The sequence below is a fragment of the Lepidochelys kempii genome, chromosome 5, assembly GCF_965140285.1.
Source record: "Lepidochelys kempii isolate rLepKem1 chromosome 5, rLepKem1.hap1, whole genome shotgun sequence".
NCBI lineage: Eukaryota > Metazoa > Chordata > Testudines > Cheloniidae > Lepidochelys > Lepidochelys kempii.
In genome coordinates this window covers 78,807,425-78,825,309 of record NC_136384.1, presented here as the reverse complement: position 1 = coordinate 78,825,309, position 17,885 = coordinate 78,807,425, and the positions used below count along the sequence as shown (strand labels likewise).

At 40.1% G+C, this 17,885-nt stretch overlaps 1 protein-coding gene across 3 annotated transcripts in view; it reads left to right on the top strand.

The window, feature by feature from the left end:
* The first annotated feature begins 3,362 nt into the window (after positions 1 to 3,362).
* The window catches only part of CEP120 (centrosomal protein 120), a 74,722-nt gene continuing 60,199 nt past the window's right edge, over positions 3,363 to 17,885 (top strand). For all 3 annotated transcript variants that reach the window (XM_073344816.2, XM_073344815.2, XM_073344817.1), the window contains exons 1-5: positions 3,363 to 3,785; positions 8,236 to 8,392; positions 10,428 to 10,542; positions 13,100 to 13,241; positions 16,567 to 16,715. In XM_073344816.2, coding sequence (XP_073200917.1) covers positions 3,737 to 3,785; positions 8,236 to 8,392; positions 10,428 to 10,542; positions 13,100 to 13,241; positions 16,567 to 16,715 — 612 coding nt within the window. In that variant the 5' untranslated portion in view covers positions 3,363 to 3,736. The remainder of the gene's footprint in view (positions 3,786 to 8,235; positions 8,393 to 10,427; positions 10,543 to 13,099; positions 13,242 to 16,566; positions 16,716 to 17,885) is intronic.

The window sequence follows — 17,885 nt, the reverse complement described above, 5'->3', positions numbered from 1 at the left end:
TGCAAATAGACTTCCATTGTAAGACACAAAATACACAGTGACCAGCCAGTGCCTCCTGTCTGGTGTAACCTGCATGTAAATACAGTACCAGATACATGGGGTCCCTGTACCCTCTGCCAGTTGACACAAGAAGTCCTTGGGTCACAATGGGACTAAATCTAATTACATTTTTGAGCCAAACAACATATTCACTTTGATTTCTAGAATAAATGTTATTGCAATCCTTATTTTTAATTCTGTATAGCCTTACAGATGGCTGGACCCAACTGATTTGGGGTAATTGCCCTTGAGAAGGCATTCTTCCCCAGCAATTGCTCTAAGGGGAATCAGCTTTCAACTATAGCTAAGGTCCAGAGGAGGATGTTGTGAAGATATGCTGAATAAGCACATCTCCTAGGCACTGTGGCCATGTTCCTTCTGTAGCCATCAACTTTTCAATTGGCTGCCTCCAGGCGCTATCAAAGCTGCAGGCAAAGCATGTGCCCATAGCCTGGTTTCCAGTGGTTTCCAATGACAGAAAACTGAGAATGACTAAAGTGGTGGATGTGAAGGTGACTTAGTGTGATGTGGAATGTGGCTTATTCAGGAGAGAAAGGTATAACAAGAAGCAATGGCTGGAAGATAAAGCGAGACAAATTGAAATTAGGCACCATTTTTTAACAGTGATGGTGACTGGAAGCATTGGAACAAGCTACCAAGGGAAATTGTGTGTTCTCCATGTCTTGATTTCTTCAGATTAAGACTGGATGTCTTTCTGAAAGATATGCTTTAGTCAAACATGTTATTAGGTTCAGTGCTATAATGAAAGTCAGACTAGATGATCTAAGAGTCCCTTGTGGTCTTAACATCTATTAAATCTAGCATACTTTGGATGCTGTAAAAATAATCCTTCTTTAGGATTATCACTTATGTCTTGCTCTCCATTATTTATTCTACATTTATGTTGGAGGTCCGTCATGCTTTTTTTTCTTATCAACCACAGCCATGCCGCATGCATGATACAACTATATATGTATGCAGTGTTTGTTGTAGCTTTGTTGGTCCCAGGATATTAGAGAGACAAGGTGGGTGAGGTAAAGTCTTTTATTGGACCAACTATATGTGTGCAGATAGCTGGTCTTCATTATCGTAGTGAAAAAATTCACTGAACCCACAACTTTGTTTCAGCTCTGACTTCAGTGGGGCACAATATAATACCTACAGCAGTTGCTTTTACATAGTCAATGTTTGTCAATTGTTTTCACGGATATCTTCTATTCTACGTTTAAAGGGAAAACTGTGATATTTCAGATACCACTGTGTGGCAACCGTTGGCTGGACAACACTTTTTTAATGGTGACTTGTCTATACGTACAATTTTAAAAAAAAGCTTTTGGCTATTTTTTCTTGACCTGATGTGTTCAGATGATATGGAGTGTATGTCAGAGATCTGCATACACAACTATTTTGCAGTCAATTTTCATTTATGAGATATTATTCTGCATTTTTGATCCAAATGTATAGTTACTTAAAATCAGGATTAAAAATGAACAAATTAACAAAAATGTCAAGCACATAAAAACTTGCAGCAAATTAAAGGCTGGATCCACTTGCTATTTAAGTTATTTGAAGAACTTCTATGGTCTTTGGACATATTTCTGCATTTTGGTATACAGATTGGGTCTCAGGAGTATCATCTATGCTATTTGGAGCAAAAGGGTGAAAAATAGTGAACTGAGGCTATTTGATTTTGAGACTCAAGATATTTCAGTTTTGTTCCTGGCAAAAACAATTTTATACTATATTGTGGCTCACAGCTTGTGTAGCACTAGCATTATTTGTATGTTTTTTAAATAGTTGCTCATAGCACTTCAATGCCAAGTCAGTAAATACTAGGAATAAGTTATTAGATAAAGAAAAAAAGTTTTTCACCTGTTCTGTTTATATTTTTCACAGTTATTACATCCATAATATTTTATTAACAAATATAAATAAAAGGATATACATGGAATTTTACAAATAGAAATGTAATTACTTTTGAAATTTAAGTTACTTTTCTTAAGGAAGTCTTCAACAGTCTGGAGACTCTAAAACCACGTTTTGTTCCTTCACAGTAAGAGCTTGTCTACATGTGGACATTTACCAGCATAACTATAGAGCAGTGGTTCCCAAACTTTAACAGCCCGCGAACGCCTTTCACTAAATTGTGAAATCTTGTGAACCCCCTCCTAAAAATGAATATTTCCAGGGAATTTAAGTTTAAATTTCCTCCACACTGCGTGGGACTCCTGCTGCTGGACCCCGTTGACCTCTCCGGTCAACTGAGCTCCACTGAGCTTGGGCTGCAGGTCCTGCTGACTGCCAGGGCTTGGGCTGCCAGTCCTAACTGCCCAGCCCCGCTCTCCCTGGGGCTCAAGCTGCCAGCCCCACGTGGATCACTGGGGTTTGGGCGGCCGGCTCCCCCACTGACAGGGGCAGGGCTCGGGCTGCCAGCCCCAACTGCCCAGGCCCACTCTCCCTGAGCCTCAGGCTGTCTGCCCTGCAACCAGTTCCCACCTGCTGCCTCCAATGCCCAGGGTCCTCTGGCCTCCATTAGTGAAATTTTTCTGGCAAATCCCCTGTAATGTTCTGCGAACCCCAATTTGGGAACCACGGCTACAGGATATAAAGGTACCGCTCTCATTATACTGGTATAGCACCATGCGTGGCCACTCTGAGGTTATGTCTACACTACTGGGACTATACCTATGTTGCCATAACTATGGCAGCATAAGCTGAGTGTACCCTGTAGAGACAGAAGGGGTTTTCCCATTGCTGTAGGAATTCCTTCTCCCGGAGCAGCAGTGGCTAGGCTGATAGAAACATTTTTCTGCTGACCTTCTCGCTACAGTGGGAGTTAGGTCAATTTAGCTATGGCACTCAGCACTCCTGAGTGCAGTAGTTATGTCAACTTTAATTGCAATTCTAGATCACACATTCTAACGTAGCAATTCCTTTCCCTGCTTCAGTTTACACCACCTTCAGTGCAACGTAACAGGCCCAGGATTGTGGTAGCTGGGTTAGATTTGTATGCAAATGAGGCTGCCGATAACACTGCCTGCAAACCCCCTCTCTGGACATTTCCCTCGCACCCCAGCCCTGTGGCACCGCTGGGAGGATGGAGAACATAACAGCACGATCTCTGATTTCTCTTGCTTTTGCACGCCCCCATCTAGAGCGCTGGGGTGTCGTTCTCCCGCCTCAGCCACAGGTGGCGCTGCTCCACACACTCCACTTCCTCCCACCCCAAACGCCGCTGCGAACGCTGCGCTGCAGGTTGGCCGGCAGTGATCCCAGACCGGAAGCGGCGCTCTCTCCTCTTCCACCCTAGTCTCTGTGTTTCTTTGTCCGCCAGGCTGCCCGGTGCCGCTTGGTTGCTAGGCGGAAGTGGAGCGGCGGAGGCAGCGGTTTGGTTTAAAGAGCGTCCGTGGCGGCAAAGGGCTGCGGGTGGCGGCACCGCGAGCGGAGCTGGGCGCGGCAGATCCTGCTCTCCAGCGGCGGCTTTCTGCTCTGTCCCTGCAGAGGTTGAGACGCTGCATATGGGGACCCCTCCCCCGCGCCAGGGCCCGAAACTCCACTCCCCGTAACCCCCTGTCAGCCCGGACCGGGACACCGCTCGCCCCTGCCTCAGATTCCGTTCCCCCAGCAGGGCCAGGGACCCCCCAGGCTGCCAGCCTTAGCCCGGATCCCCGATTTCCCATACAGCCCCAAAGCAGAAATGGTCTCCAGATCCGACCAGCTTCTGATCGTTGTCTCCATCCTGGAAGGTAAAGTATTGAGCCCGCCACTGTCCTCTGGGCGCAGAGCTGGCTCTTGCTCCGTGCACGATGGTCTCCTGGCATTAACATCTTTGCACTTTTTCATTTCCCCTTTCTGTTTGTTTTTTTTTGGACTATGTAAATTTTGCTAAAATACCATGATGATGGATTTAGTAATCCCTGCAAAGAACATGCCAGGATGTGGGACAGAATTACCTTTAAGTAACGTCTGTGGGCTTGCCTTACAACTGATGTATTTTTTGTCTGATTTTTTTCTCGTTATTGCCAGCAGCAGAGTACTTCATAAGGAATATACAAGAAGAGTTTGAGAACTGAAGTTGCATTACTCCTTAAAGGCACGGTCTCCATCTTACTAAAATCAGAATCACTTAAAATCTAAATGAATGAGCAAACTTTGATTAGTTTTGTTGAAAGCTCTGTGGACCAAATTCAGCTCTGATTTAAGTGAGCATTGAGTGAGCAGCTGACTGACATTATTGGCAAGATGTAGGGCCTATATATCTTAAGGAGTCCCCAAGCCACTACCTTCCACTGGGAAGGTGAAGTAGGGGTTGGAGTAACAACTGTGCAGTCTTCTCCCCCCTCCCTTTTTTTTTTTCCTGCTTGCTTGTCCTGGATGTTGTATCTAATTCAGGGTATATGCAAATAACGGTACTCCTTCTAAGGTACTGGAGAGTAGAAGTATTCAACTTTTGTGTGTCTCATTTGTTTTATGGTGGTGGTCTTTCTTTCTCCAATTTTAAATGGCAGAAAATATTGAAAGAAAACATTCATTCATGTAATACCATGAGAATAGACGGTGTAAAAATCAATTCTAGGGTGTTAGATTAATCCCTGATTCTGGTTTACTTGAGGGAAAGTGAGTTTTTGGCTACGTATAAGTTAGAATTGAAACAGTAAAAGGGAAATAACATTTTCAGTGTTGTAGCTACCGTTTGTATGATTACTTTAACAGAAATTGGGTGAGGAGGAAGTCATTTTCAATGTTGTTATAACATTTGATAGCAGTTTGTGTATGATCAGTTTAACGGTTCTGTTTGCACAATGCTTGCACATATAAATAAACAGGGAATGGAGAAGGGGACTTTTTAAAACAAAAGAAGGAGCGGGGAGAGAAACCCAAACAGGGTGACTGCAAAGTTTTGTGTATTTTACAGATGTGACTCAGACAGGTATAATTCCTGAAACGCTTGATATACTCGTGGCACTCAACTCTAGTCAGCTTTTTAAAAAGTTTCTATGCCCCTTTATTTGCCATAGCCTAATGATCTATATCTTAATTTTTTTAACACAATCATAATCAAATAAGGTTTGATGGCTCAAACGGGCTCAACGGGTAGTGATCAATGGCTCCATGTCTAGTTGGCAGCCGGTGTCAAGTGGAGTGCCCCAGGGGTCGGTCCTGGGGCCGGTTTTGTTCAATATCTTCATAAATGATCTGGAGGATGGTGTGGATTGCACTCTCAGCAAATTTGCGGATGATACTAAACTGGAAGGAGTGGTGGATACGCTGGAGGAGAGGGATAGGATACAGAAGGACCTAGACAAATTGGAGGATTGGGCCAAAAGAAATCTGATGAGGTTCAATAAGGATAAGTGCAGGGTCCTGCACTTAGGACGAAAGAACCCAATGCACAGCTACAGACTAGTGACCGAATGGCTAGGCAGCAGTTCTGCGGAAAAGGACCTAGGGGTGACAGTGGACGAGAAGCTGGATGAGAGTCAGCAGTGTGCCCTTGTTGCCAAGAAGGCCAATGGCATTTTGGGATGTATAAGTAGGGGCATAGCGAGCAGATCGAGGGACGTGATCGTTCCCCTCTATTCGACATTGGTGAGGCCTCATCTGGAGTACTGTGTCCAGTTTTGGGCCCCACACTTCAAGAAGGATGTGGATAAATTGGAGAGAGTCCAGCGAATGGCAACAAAAATGATTAGGGGACTGGAACACATGAGTTATGAGGAGAGGCTGAGGGAGCTGGGATTGTTTAGCCAGCAGAAGAGAAGAATGAAGGGGGATTTGATAGCTGCTTTCAACTACCTGAAAGGGGGTTCCAAAGAGGATGGCTCTAGACTGTTCTCAATGGTAGCAGATGACAGAACGAGGAGTAATGGTCTCAAGTTGCAGTGGGGGAGGTTTAGATTGGATATTAGGAAAAACTTTTTCACTAAGAGGGTGGTGAAACACTGGAATGCGTTACCTAGGGAGGTGGTAGAATCTCCTTCCTTAGAAGTTTTTAAGGTCAGGCTTGACAAAGCCCTGGCTGGGATGATTTAACTGGGAATTGGTCCTGCTTCGAGCAGGGGGTTGGACTGATGACCTTCAGGGGTCCCTTCCAACCCTGATATTCTATGATTCTATGATATCTGGACTGACCAAAGCCTATAGAAACACAATTTCTTAAAAATATAAAGACAAAAGCTATCGGCAGTTATACCCCTCTTATTGAAGGGGTTGTATTTCTTCTTAACCATGTGAAAGAAGCTGCAAAGTTTAGGTGTTGTAATAAATTCTGTGCAGACCTCATTACAGGTTTGGGGCCTAGTACACCACCCTGTTGAACTCATGTTCCTTACAGTTGGATCCACACCTCATTTATCTACACAAAATGACTTTACTCGGGAGAGAGCTTTCTTCTGAAAATCGTCTCAGTTTGGACATACACTTTGTAAATGTAATTTACAGTCTTCTGTTAACTTTCAGAAATTTTGGTAGGTGGGGAAAGGATGGTTAAATAAATATCTTGGGGTTTTTCATGCTTCAATTGCAGATTGTCCTAAATGAATGTTTCTGTGCTGTATCTGAAAATATCTGATTATTTCTGTATTTCCAGGCACTTCTATGTGTCTTTCGGTGTTTTCAGCATTAGATTCTCAATGAATGACTTTGGGAAGATCTTTTTCCAGAAATAGTTCTGAATGTTATTTCTAGAGTGCCCAGCACTACAGATTATAATTTGAAAGAATTGATCTCAAATTTTTGAGACATAACTACAGTAAATACAAAATGCATGTTGTTTTACATTCACAGTCATAAGGAGAAAAACTCTGTATTGTTTCTTTAAAATGAGAAATCCATTAGGCCAGAAGAATGTTGATTCAGACTGCTTTGTTATCTCTCTTGTCTCAGGAGTCATGCTATGTAGTAACTAATTAAGGGAGGCAAGAGAGGCATGCTGGTCTAAATTTTCAAAAAAGGATGATTGGTGGTACCCAATTTGAGACACCTTCAGGAAGCCTACTTTCCATAAAGTGCTGAGTATCCACCTGTTTAAGAGTCCCAAGTAGTACTTTCAAAATAAAACTTGTCACATTTGAAAATGTAGGCTGCTTTTTATGAAGTGTTCAGAATTTTAGGATGTGTATACATATTTGAGATATTAATAATGTTCCTTCTCCAGGTATATATTAAAATTTGGTTAGACTGATTACTCTTTATGGACCAATAGCTTTCAAAATTCAGCTTATACGTACTTTTGGAGGTTCTTCTAGATTTTTACATTCCAAAAATACAACTCCAACGTTTTTTAGAGGTAATGCTTCTGGGCTGAAAATTGGCATACCAAATTCAGATAGATGCTAGTCAAATTCCTAAATCAAGTATTGTGAAAATTTGTTGGGGGGTGGGGGGATTGCACAATGCCTGTCTGGCTGAGTGTTTTTAATACCGTGCTGTTATGAGCACCTAAATCACAAACTTAACAAACTATCACAGGACTCTATCTTCATTTCCTCTACCCCTCATTGTTTTAAAAAAATAATAACCTCACACCAGGTTAGTGAAAAGCTTAATGACAGCTTGTAATGAACCACTTAAAAATCTGCACCAGCAATATACCTGCTATGTATCTGACTGTCTGTCCAGCTTTGATTGCAAGCTCTTTATGGCAGGCAGTGAATTATTCTTGCTTACGACAGTACTAGGACACTGGTGTACAACAAATAATATAAAAATTCAGCCCTGGCTCTTGAGATAAAGTTAGGAAACATTGCATATTATACCCATTTAAACAACCCAATGAACTTCCAGAACTAAAGGAAAAAAATCAAAATATCATAGTAAGTGCCTGATCCCATACACATGGGAGAGTAAAGTTACTCATGTGAGTAGTTCCATTATATTCAATAAAACTACTCACTAGTAAAGTTACTGACATACATGTTTGCAAGATTGGGACCTAATAGAAAATTATTTATCATGTATATTTACTGAGGACACTATCCTACCTTTTATGTGTTGAAGTCCACCCTCCACTTCTTTGAAAGGAATGATACTTTTTTAAAATTAAGATGTGGAAAGTATATTAATATGTTTTAGAACAACTTCAAGAAGAATGATAAGGAAATTTATTTGTACAGTTTCTGTTTTCTGACAAAAACACAAGTTCTTCTGTGTTTTTAGCAGAGCTGCCTGATAGTTGTGCCTTTGTTTTTTTTCCAGGACGCCATTTTCCCAAACGTGCAAAGCATATGCTTGTGGTAGAAGCGAAGTTTGATGGTGAACAGCTAGCTACGGATCCTGTGGATCATTCAGACCAGCCAGGGTTTGCCACCGAATTGGCTTGGGAGCTTGATAGGAAAGCCCTTCACCAGCACAGGTTACATTATAAAATTGTCAATGTTGTCATTATTTTTATCTTTACACCCAGTGAAAGCTGTGTGTTTTGGCTTCTAAAAATTTTAGATGACAGTAGTACTGGGTCTCTTTTATGGCCTGCTCCCATTATAGATTTTCCCTTCTAGTGAGAGAAAGGTATGGTAGATCTCAAATCAATGAAGGCTACACTCGGAAAGACCTCAAGACTTCAGGAATATGCTGCTCCAACAGTTTCACTTTTGTTTCTACTACCTGTCCATCCCTTCTCACATTTATATCCAGACTTCTCTTTGTCCAGATCTATTCCACCCCCCAAAATCTTCTGTTCATTGAACTTTTTGAAACTTTGCACTTTTAGAGAGAGGTAAGGGATTGACTCTGTGTGCAAAATTGTGTACACAGGGACAATAGGGTTGAGGTCTGTTATTTCTCACCTCTATATATTTATTTAAAAACATTTTTGCTATTAACAAGCGTGTTATCTCTGGAGACACATATCCACAGTTTGAGATCTGCAAAACTAAGCAACTCCGATGGTATCTTCTAGACTGAGCACTGAGTCCCATTGGGTGGGTAGATAGAAAGATTAGCCTAAATAATCTACACAGAAGCCCCTGAAACCCCATAAGATTGGGTCCCTAATCCATGAACTCTTGAAACTCATTTACAAAACTTTTCTTAAACATTACGTGAATATATTGTCTTATACTATAGAATTAGAATTTATAATCCTTATTCTATGATGAGATACATTATAGCACAAAGATATCTTTATCTTTAGATAAACTGCTTTTTAAGGGAAAAGAATCTATCAAAAAATCTGGTTTATTTTACTTTTTTAAAAATAATTGATTTTTATCCACCCTTTGTAGTGCAATCTGCTATATATAATTACAGTATATATTGAAAGTTTTCCACCATGGCTTTGCTGCTACAGCACAAATGATAAATGGTAGTGTGAGTGACATTGAAGGAGTCTAAAACTCATGTATGAGTTTTATTTTAAAAAAATCTTACAGTAGAAGAGCATTATGCTACAATACCTACAGTGGACTCAAATTATCCTGTATACAGTGGAATATATTACTGGAAAACTTAATCCTACACCATATTAAATGCAAAAAAACCCCTATTACAGTTCTGAGTTATGGTTTCTGCAGCAACTATCACTTAGCCTAATTTAGCATATATAATATCGTATCTGGCGTCAACTTTATGCCTTAATATTAATGCTCAATGTAACAGACTCACCACACTTAGTTACTTTGCATTTTCAATAGTGGTACCACCATCATCAGAGAAATTTTTTCACGCCTGCTACTGACAAGTGCATGACCATCCCTGCCCAAATATATTGATGCACAAACCACTAGGGGGCATTATCTATGTAGACATAGCCATCTTTATTTTGATGGTTGTATATGGGGGGAATAATTTCAAATGTTTTGAGGCCATTGTTTTTAATGATGTAGCTAAATTTACATTCTGAAGACATACTTGAAAATAGTTCAAAGGATGTAATCAAGTAGTGAACGCAACAGTCTGTTTTTATTTTATACCTTTTTAATCACTGAATTAACACTGAAGTGAAATTCCGATTGAAATAAGTGGTGCTGCTTATTTTGTGTGTCAGTTTAATACTATACGTCCAACTGTTAGCATAAAATTTAAAAATACATGGTGATGAATGTTACATGTCTGAGAGTAGAATCTGAACCTGCCTCTCTTTCTGGTGAGGAACAGTTTAATGTAATACTACTATATCTTTTCCATGATTGCTTGGACTTTAGGAGGGGTCCAGTGAACGAATTTTTTAAAAATGGGTTTACTTACCTCCTTATCATTTATAACAGTGTTTGATTGTAGACGTTTAACAGTATATTCAGTTTGTACTGATGTGAACCAGTTAACAAGTTGCTATATTTTCAGATTTATGTTTATACTGTCATCTTTCCGTGCTGTGACCTTTTTCATCAGTTAAGTCTGATTACAGGGATTGTTGGTACAAATTGGATTTCATTGTGGTATTCTTCCAGGCTACAGCGTACACCTATCAAACTCCAGTGTTTTGCTTTGGATCCTGTATCTTCAACTAAGGAGAATATAGGCTATATTGTACTTGATTTAAGAGCTGCTCAAGAAAAGAAACAGGTATGTTATTTGTTATGAGGAGATGTTAATAACTGACAGTTGGATAGTACTTATATTTTCCATTTTTGTAGGTTCTGAAGTAGTTCTCAAAAGGAACTTGCAGAGCTCTCCAATCCTATTTGAAGGAATGTTGACTCATCAGAACATGTAGTTCAAAACCTTTTCAAAGGAGATTGTAATAGCATGTGTGAAGCACAAATATTTTGTATACATTTTATTAACATGATGAAATGTAAAATGCATCTGACTTATTTTTAAATTGGTCATTGGAGATTACTGTGATATGGCCAAGCATGTGTGAAGGTTCTTTTGCCTTCCTGAATTTTAAAGATTTTGAGAATTGCAATATTGACATTGATGTATTTGTATTTCATATGAAATAATTCTCTGTAAGCTGTCTTTAATAATCAGACTAATTTTGGATTTTTATTTCTGTCTGTAATTGAGTAGTTCTTTGCTGAAACAACCAAATTTGTATTCTTTATTTAAAAAAATAAAAATCCCTCAGATTATGGCGATGAAGTAATAGTACAGGGTGAAACTCTCAAAGAATGATTAAAATGAGTGAGAGACTGAGAGCTGAATCTGTTTAGTTTATCAAAATGGTGAGTGAGAGGTGACGTGATTACAGTGTTAAAGTACCTTCTCAGGAAGAAAATATTGGGTACTAAAGGATAAACGTGTAACAAGAACCAATGGCTAGCCAGTAAGTTTTAACTAGACATAAGATACACAAAGTGGGTGAGGTAATATCTTTTGTTGGCCCAACTTCTGTTGCTGAGAGAGACAGCTTCAGGGTTGCCTTGAAGAGCTCTGTAAAAGCATGTCTCTCTCAGCAACAGAAGTTGATCCAACAAAAGATGTTATGTCACCCAGCTGGTCTCTCTACTATCCTGGGACCAATACAATAACTCTGACAGAAATAAGTACATTTTTAACAGTGTAGAATTGGAACAAACTACCAAGGGAAGTAGCAGATTCTCCATCTCTTGATATCTTCAAATCGGTCCTGGATGCATTTTTGGAAATTATGCTTTAGCCAAATGTGTAAAATACAGTGCTCAATACAATGAAATTTTAATGTCCATGATATACAGGTGCTCAGGCTAGATGATCTAATGGTCCTTACTGGCCTTAAACTCTATGTATAAACTACACCATGGCTGGTCATACAATAGCCTGGATTCCCTAGAGCCATTTTCGCAGGGTTGAAAAAACTCACTCTTCTCAAGATAGCTTGTGTTCCATACAATTTTACCATGTGAGGGTCTGTTAGATGAGATCTTAGAAAAATAAGATTTTTCTCTATTCTGATTAAAGATTCTATGGTGGTTTTAGCCTGTTATCTTGTTGAGTATGCCCAGGCATTGGAAGGAATATGTGCAGTTTTTTCCTTTAGGAGTCTAGCCTAAAATATGGCCAGCTAATTAATATGTCTTCAAATATGTCAGTCTGTCTTGATCCAGTTTTTTAGTTATATTAAGGTAATTGGATTGGAAAAAACACACCTTCTTTGTGTATCAAGACAGGACTTATGAGTCTCACAAAACACCTGTGAGTTAGAGTGCCATCTATTATACAAAGAGAGGTAATGATTTGCACAAGGTTATGCAGGTAACTAGGGAAAAACTGGGAATAGACTGCAGATATCTTGACTCCTTCTCCCTCTGCTGCAGTCATTAAGCCACAGTTGCCTACTTCAGAGGAGACCAAGAGAAAAATGTTTAAAAAGGAAAAAATAAAGCAAAAGGCTGATGTATGGCAGTTTTTAGAGAGCTGTTTTATTGGTGAATGGCAGGCACTTTTGAGTAAACCTTGCTCAAGAATGCTTGGGATGGGGCATGTGCAAAAGGGGCAGTTCACCCCAGGCGCCCTGCTTGAGAGGGCTCCCAAACCAGTGGAATTTGAGCACATAGCATTGTGACCTGGCGCACAGGGTCATAGTGCCACTTAGGTTTGGCCTGGCTACTCCTCTGTCATGATGGAAGGGTCGTTGGGGAAAATTTGAGTGAGCAGTGATCCCATGTGCCAGGTCACAACATATAGAGCAGGGAACCATGCCCAGCCTTGTGGGACAGGAGGCGCCTCTGCAGAGTGAGTGGGGCAAGCTAGCTCCCTGCCATCCTACCCCAGATCTCAGGTGGTGAGGGAGAGGTTCAGTTTCAGATTTTGCCCCGGGGTCCCCTAAAACTCTGTGATCTTGCTGTAATTTGTGGTTTCGCTCCATCTTAGGCTGCTTCCCATGCACTTCCAAAGGCTATCAGGGCATTGTTGTTAGACATCTTGATTGTTAGGCAGAAAGGTTTGGTCCATGTCAATCTACCTAAGAAATTTGGTATAACAAAATTTCTGCTATTACGGTAGAAAGTGACAGAGAATCAGTCTGATATTTTGAAAATAAGCACTGAAGCACATTTTACATCTTTTGGCAGACTGTAGCAGAGTAATTTCATCCTGTAACCACATTATATGCCTTTGCCATTCTCTTCTTTCTTCTTTTTGGAACATACTTTATATATATATAATTTTTTTTTTTTTTTTTTTTTAAATTCTGCAGGCACCAAAATGGTATCCTTTGCTCAGCAACAAATATACTAAATTTAAATCTGAGATACAGATAAGTCTAGTGTTGGAAACTGATACAAAAGCACCAGTGGATGGCTTTAAAGCAAAAGAAGCACCTCCTAGAGAAGGGAAAGGTTAGTAGCATAATAAACATTTTAGTTACATTTTATTCAGAAAAGTTGTGTTTTTCTGTCTGAAGAGCATACAGTTGATTGCAAATGATTGTTTTGGGACACAAGTGCATTTTACTTTAATAGCATTTTTATACAAAATATTTACAACCTATTACAGTGCATATAGTACATATAAATGTAAGCATTGAGTGCAAGGGTTATTTTATAATGGCTATCCAATCATATCAGGATCCAATAAAGCGGGTGTGCTTGTTTGCTTATTGTAATAGGATGGGTGTGAGGTTTCTGTCAGTTAAAAACAAACAAGCTGCTTATTTCCTTGACAGAATGTAGTTTTGATAGTTTGTACTTAAGATCATAAAGTACTGAAATCGAGTAGTCCGGAAAAGAGGTAGTAAAAACAGGGGTAAGAGTTGATCGGGGCATGCAGGAAAATAAAATACAGATACTGGGATGGATTTTTAAAGCAGAAGGTGCAAACTTTATTAATGTTTAGTTTGACGGGAGAGAGCTGTTCTCCTGCTCCAAAACCAGTGTGACACACAGACCCCTTGGCAAAGGATCCTCTTTTTTTGTAAATATCTCTTGCACCAGATCTGACAAACTCACTAGTTATCTATAGAGAGTAACATGTAATGTATCTCCAAACGCTTATAACTTGTCAAGAGTCATAATCATTGTGAAATATATGCATGGGTAATGTTTAAGGAATAATATACTGAAAGTATGCTTGATGGACTTGGAGTAGAAATTGGTCACAAGACAACAATGTCTTGGTGATGGCCCATATGGGCAAAGGGGAGTTGTCACTCTGCCTTGATTGGCCAATGATGCAGTAGAAGGGCTAGGTTGTTTAGCCCTGCATAATATGAAGGCTACCTCTACACTACACAGTTTTTAGCAACATGGCTGTATCGCCACAGCCATGACACTAAAAGTTGTGCAGTGTAGCTGCTGTTTGTCGGCTGTCCTGCCGACAAAAAAAGACTTCTGCCCCCAATGAGTGGTGTTCATGTTGTTGGCAGGCGAGCGCTCCTGATGACAATGCTGTTCACACTGGCACTTGTTGCAGCAAAACATTTGTCTTTTAGGGTTTTTTGTTTTTTTTTGTTTGGGTGTTTTTTTGTCGTTCAATTGCCAGTGTAGACATAGCCTAAAACTTTTGAATGGGAAACCAGGAGAGGCAACAAGAAATAATCAAAACCACTTAAAGGTAAAAAAGAAACTTTACAGCTAGGCAGGGTTTCGCCCTGTCTGTGAATAGAAATCAAACATACTTTTCAGGATAATATAGTGTGGGGAAGGACACTGCATCCATTCACTGAGGAAACCCCTCATAAACATTTGGATCCTGGTTCTAGAGAAACCAGCCAGTTCTGCAACAGACTGAGTTTTGGTGGGAGGGGAGGAAAATCGACTTTCTTAGATAAGAAAGGTATCTATTGATAAGTGTAGATCCAGGTTCATGCTTCATTCTTTCTTTTTTTTTTTTTTTAAATTGTAACCATTTTTTTCACCACTTTTTTTTTATTTCTAGTTCGATCTTTATTGTTTGAAAACTACTTTTGTTTTAAGTGCTCACAAGCTCTGTGTGGTTTACAGGAGCAGTGGTTTAAGATAAAACTGGGGTGCGTCTTTGAGTAGCCAGGGGCTGTATATCACAGGGGAATGATTCAGGAATTGGGATACACCTATTGTTAATCTGAAAGGCGAAGCTAGGGCTGGCATAGCCCAGACCAGAGTGCCTGAAATGTGGTGTTAGGGAGCTGACCCCCAGCTACCACATGAGACTCCCTCTTCTGAAGGCAGGGGTAACAAGGTAACTGTCAGTCCTGGGTTCCCTGAGAACTGTCACAACAAGACAGTTCAATACAGTGTTAAATGGCATCACGTTAAATAACCTATATTCAGGGTTGGCTCCCTTCAGCCTAACTCACTCCTCTAAATTCTTTCACCCTTCCCTGGAAGGAGGAATAAGGGCATATGTGAAAGGTTATCTAAGTTTGTGAAGACTCAAGGTCTTCCCTGTTTCCTGTAGGCTAATAGGCACCACCAGGTATCTCCTACGTCTCCTACTCAAGTTTGTCTCTGGGATATTGAGCTCTCACCCACAAATTGTGACAAATTATGGGCTTTACTTAAGATGAAAATTTCATCTTTTAATTCTTCACTCCTTATTAACTTAAAATCGGGCCTCCATGGTGCTGTGAGGAAGATGGAAAAACTACCGGACATCCTGCTCTTATTTCCCCAAAGGAAAATTTTCCTTCCTGACCCCAAAAAACAGTGATCTGATCAGACTACAGATCTTGGAATCACCAGTCAAATTGGGAGGATGGGGCATTTACCTCAGCAGAATGGCTGCTGCTTGTCCTTGAGATCTTTAAATATAGAAAAGAGGTGACACAATGAAAGAATCATTTCTCTTTTCCTTCAAAGCCAGTTGGGCAGCAAGGAGAGATGGAGAAACCCCGTTTTATTCCTCTTCCCCGCACCACCCTGTCCAGGCATGACCTCCACTTGTGTTCTGGATGGAGGCACTGGGAAACAATAGAAGGGCCCAGTCCTTCTCTCTCCTCTCAAGACCACAGTGGGGTGAAGGGCTATGGATCTAAAGAGGAACTGTGGTGCAGGAGGAGAACCTGGAGTGGCTGGGGAAGGAGACTCCGACTAGGAGCCAGGAGGGAAGTGGGCACTGGATATCAATGAAGATGGAGAATATAGTGGGTGTGGTGGGGGGGGCAACTGGAGGCTGTGTATGTAGAGAGGTGAGACTAGGGTTTGCTTGGAAAAGAAGACTAGAATTCAAATGAGGAACTTGGAGTGGAGACAGACTAGCTAGGTGAGGGAATGGGAGTGGTCTGGAAGAGCCAGGAACAGGAAGGAGATGGGGCGGAGACAGGGACAATTTGGAGGAGATGGCAGAAGGAGTCATGCTTGGGAGTGGGGAATGGGCATGTGAATAGGTGTCTGCTAGAGCACACTCCCCTCCAGAGCCTGGGATTCCCAAGTCATCCGAGTCTCTCAATTGCTTTACCCACTGGTAAAATATTCTGGTCCGCATAGAAGATGCCAGTCTGATACACGATTAGTTACATTGTTAGCTCAAGCAATCGGTGTCTGTGTGATGGATCTAAAGGTTCCAACTCTGCTGGTGGCCCAGGTGGATAGCAGTCTGATGCTTCATGATGTAATTTTGGGGAGGGGTGTTTTTCAGTTGTGTGGGGTTGTTTTGTTTTGTTTTTTTTTAAAGAACAGATGAAATACACAAATCTGGAAATCTAGAAGAACATAACAATATAAATTCAATTCTCTTCTCTTAAAGTGCCTGCTCTGCTTTCTGGGCTAGATCCTAAAAATATTTTAGCAGTCCTGAATGAGGAAGAAGGCTATCATCAAATTGGACCAGCAGAATATTGCAGAGAATACTTTGTTTTGTCTGTGACTATAGCATTTGCCACGCAGCTGGAACAGGTAATGATTATTCACCTTTAAGACCATTATGCCAATAAAGCTTTTATAATATGTGAAAAAGTAATGGTTTTGCTATTGTTTTCCCATTTTTTGTATTTCCTGTGTTTATCTTTTAAATCTTTATCTTCTTCTGGTGAAAGAATAGTATTCATTTTGGGCTAGATGTAAAGTTTATTTTGAAAAATTATGCATTACTTTATACTTGGTAACAATTTTATTATGTGGACAGTGTAAGATTTAGGATGTCAAACCATTCACTTATTGTCTTCAAGCATTTGGGTTTGTTAGTGGTGAGATAGGTACATTAAAAGTACATTGTCGTCACTCAGCAACCTTAACTGATTTCTAAAATAGTGGGTTTTGGTTTTTTATTTGGAAATTGCCAAGTTGTTGGGTTTTTAAATTTTTTTTTCTTTGTGTAATTAAATTTAGAATTACAAGCAATCAAATCAACCTAATCATGGAACTGTAGTTGCAAGTTTAAATGTGGAGAAATTCTCCCTTCTCCCTAATAAAATGTTACATACTTACTTAGCTGAAGCTTGAAAACTTTTGGTCCTTCATCTTCAAAAACGCAGATCTCTGCCATTTGAGCTTAAGGAAGCTCTGTTTTCTGTAGAAATACCCCTGAGTTCTTTCTAAGATGCAACCAGCCCAGAAAGGATAACATGCTCTCTTTAACACAGTAAATGGACTCAAAACTATCCAAACAATAACTTTAAATGCAACCTATTTCTTCAAATATAGACATAAATAAATTTAGAGAGATTTAACAAATGGAAAATGTGGAGGGTTCACAACAAGCTGCTTTTTGAATTACAAGGATACAAATAATTGCTAAACATAAGTAATACTTTCAAAGTCAGCATAGTTTTTTAAATCACCTGTAACTCACATTATTTGAACTTTCTGCAAACCTTACAGAAATATTCTTCTTTCCTTAAGTAAATTTGGCAATTTTCCATGCCAAAATCATAGGGAAACAAAATTAGAGCTGTATAGTGGAAACTAGTTGCAATCATAGGACCAGATTTTGCTACTTTTACATTGAGTACCTTATTTGAAGGTGGTATCGTTATACTTTATAAGAAGCATACGGGAACTATTTCAGGGGAAAAGGCAACACGCTGTTTATTGGAGACGCAACAATTAGCATGCACGCGCACACAC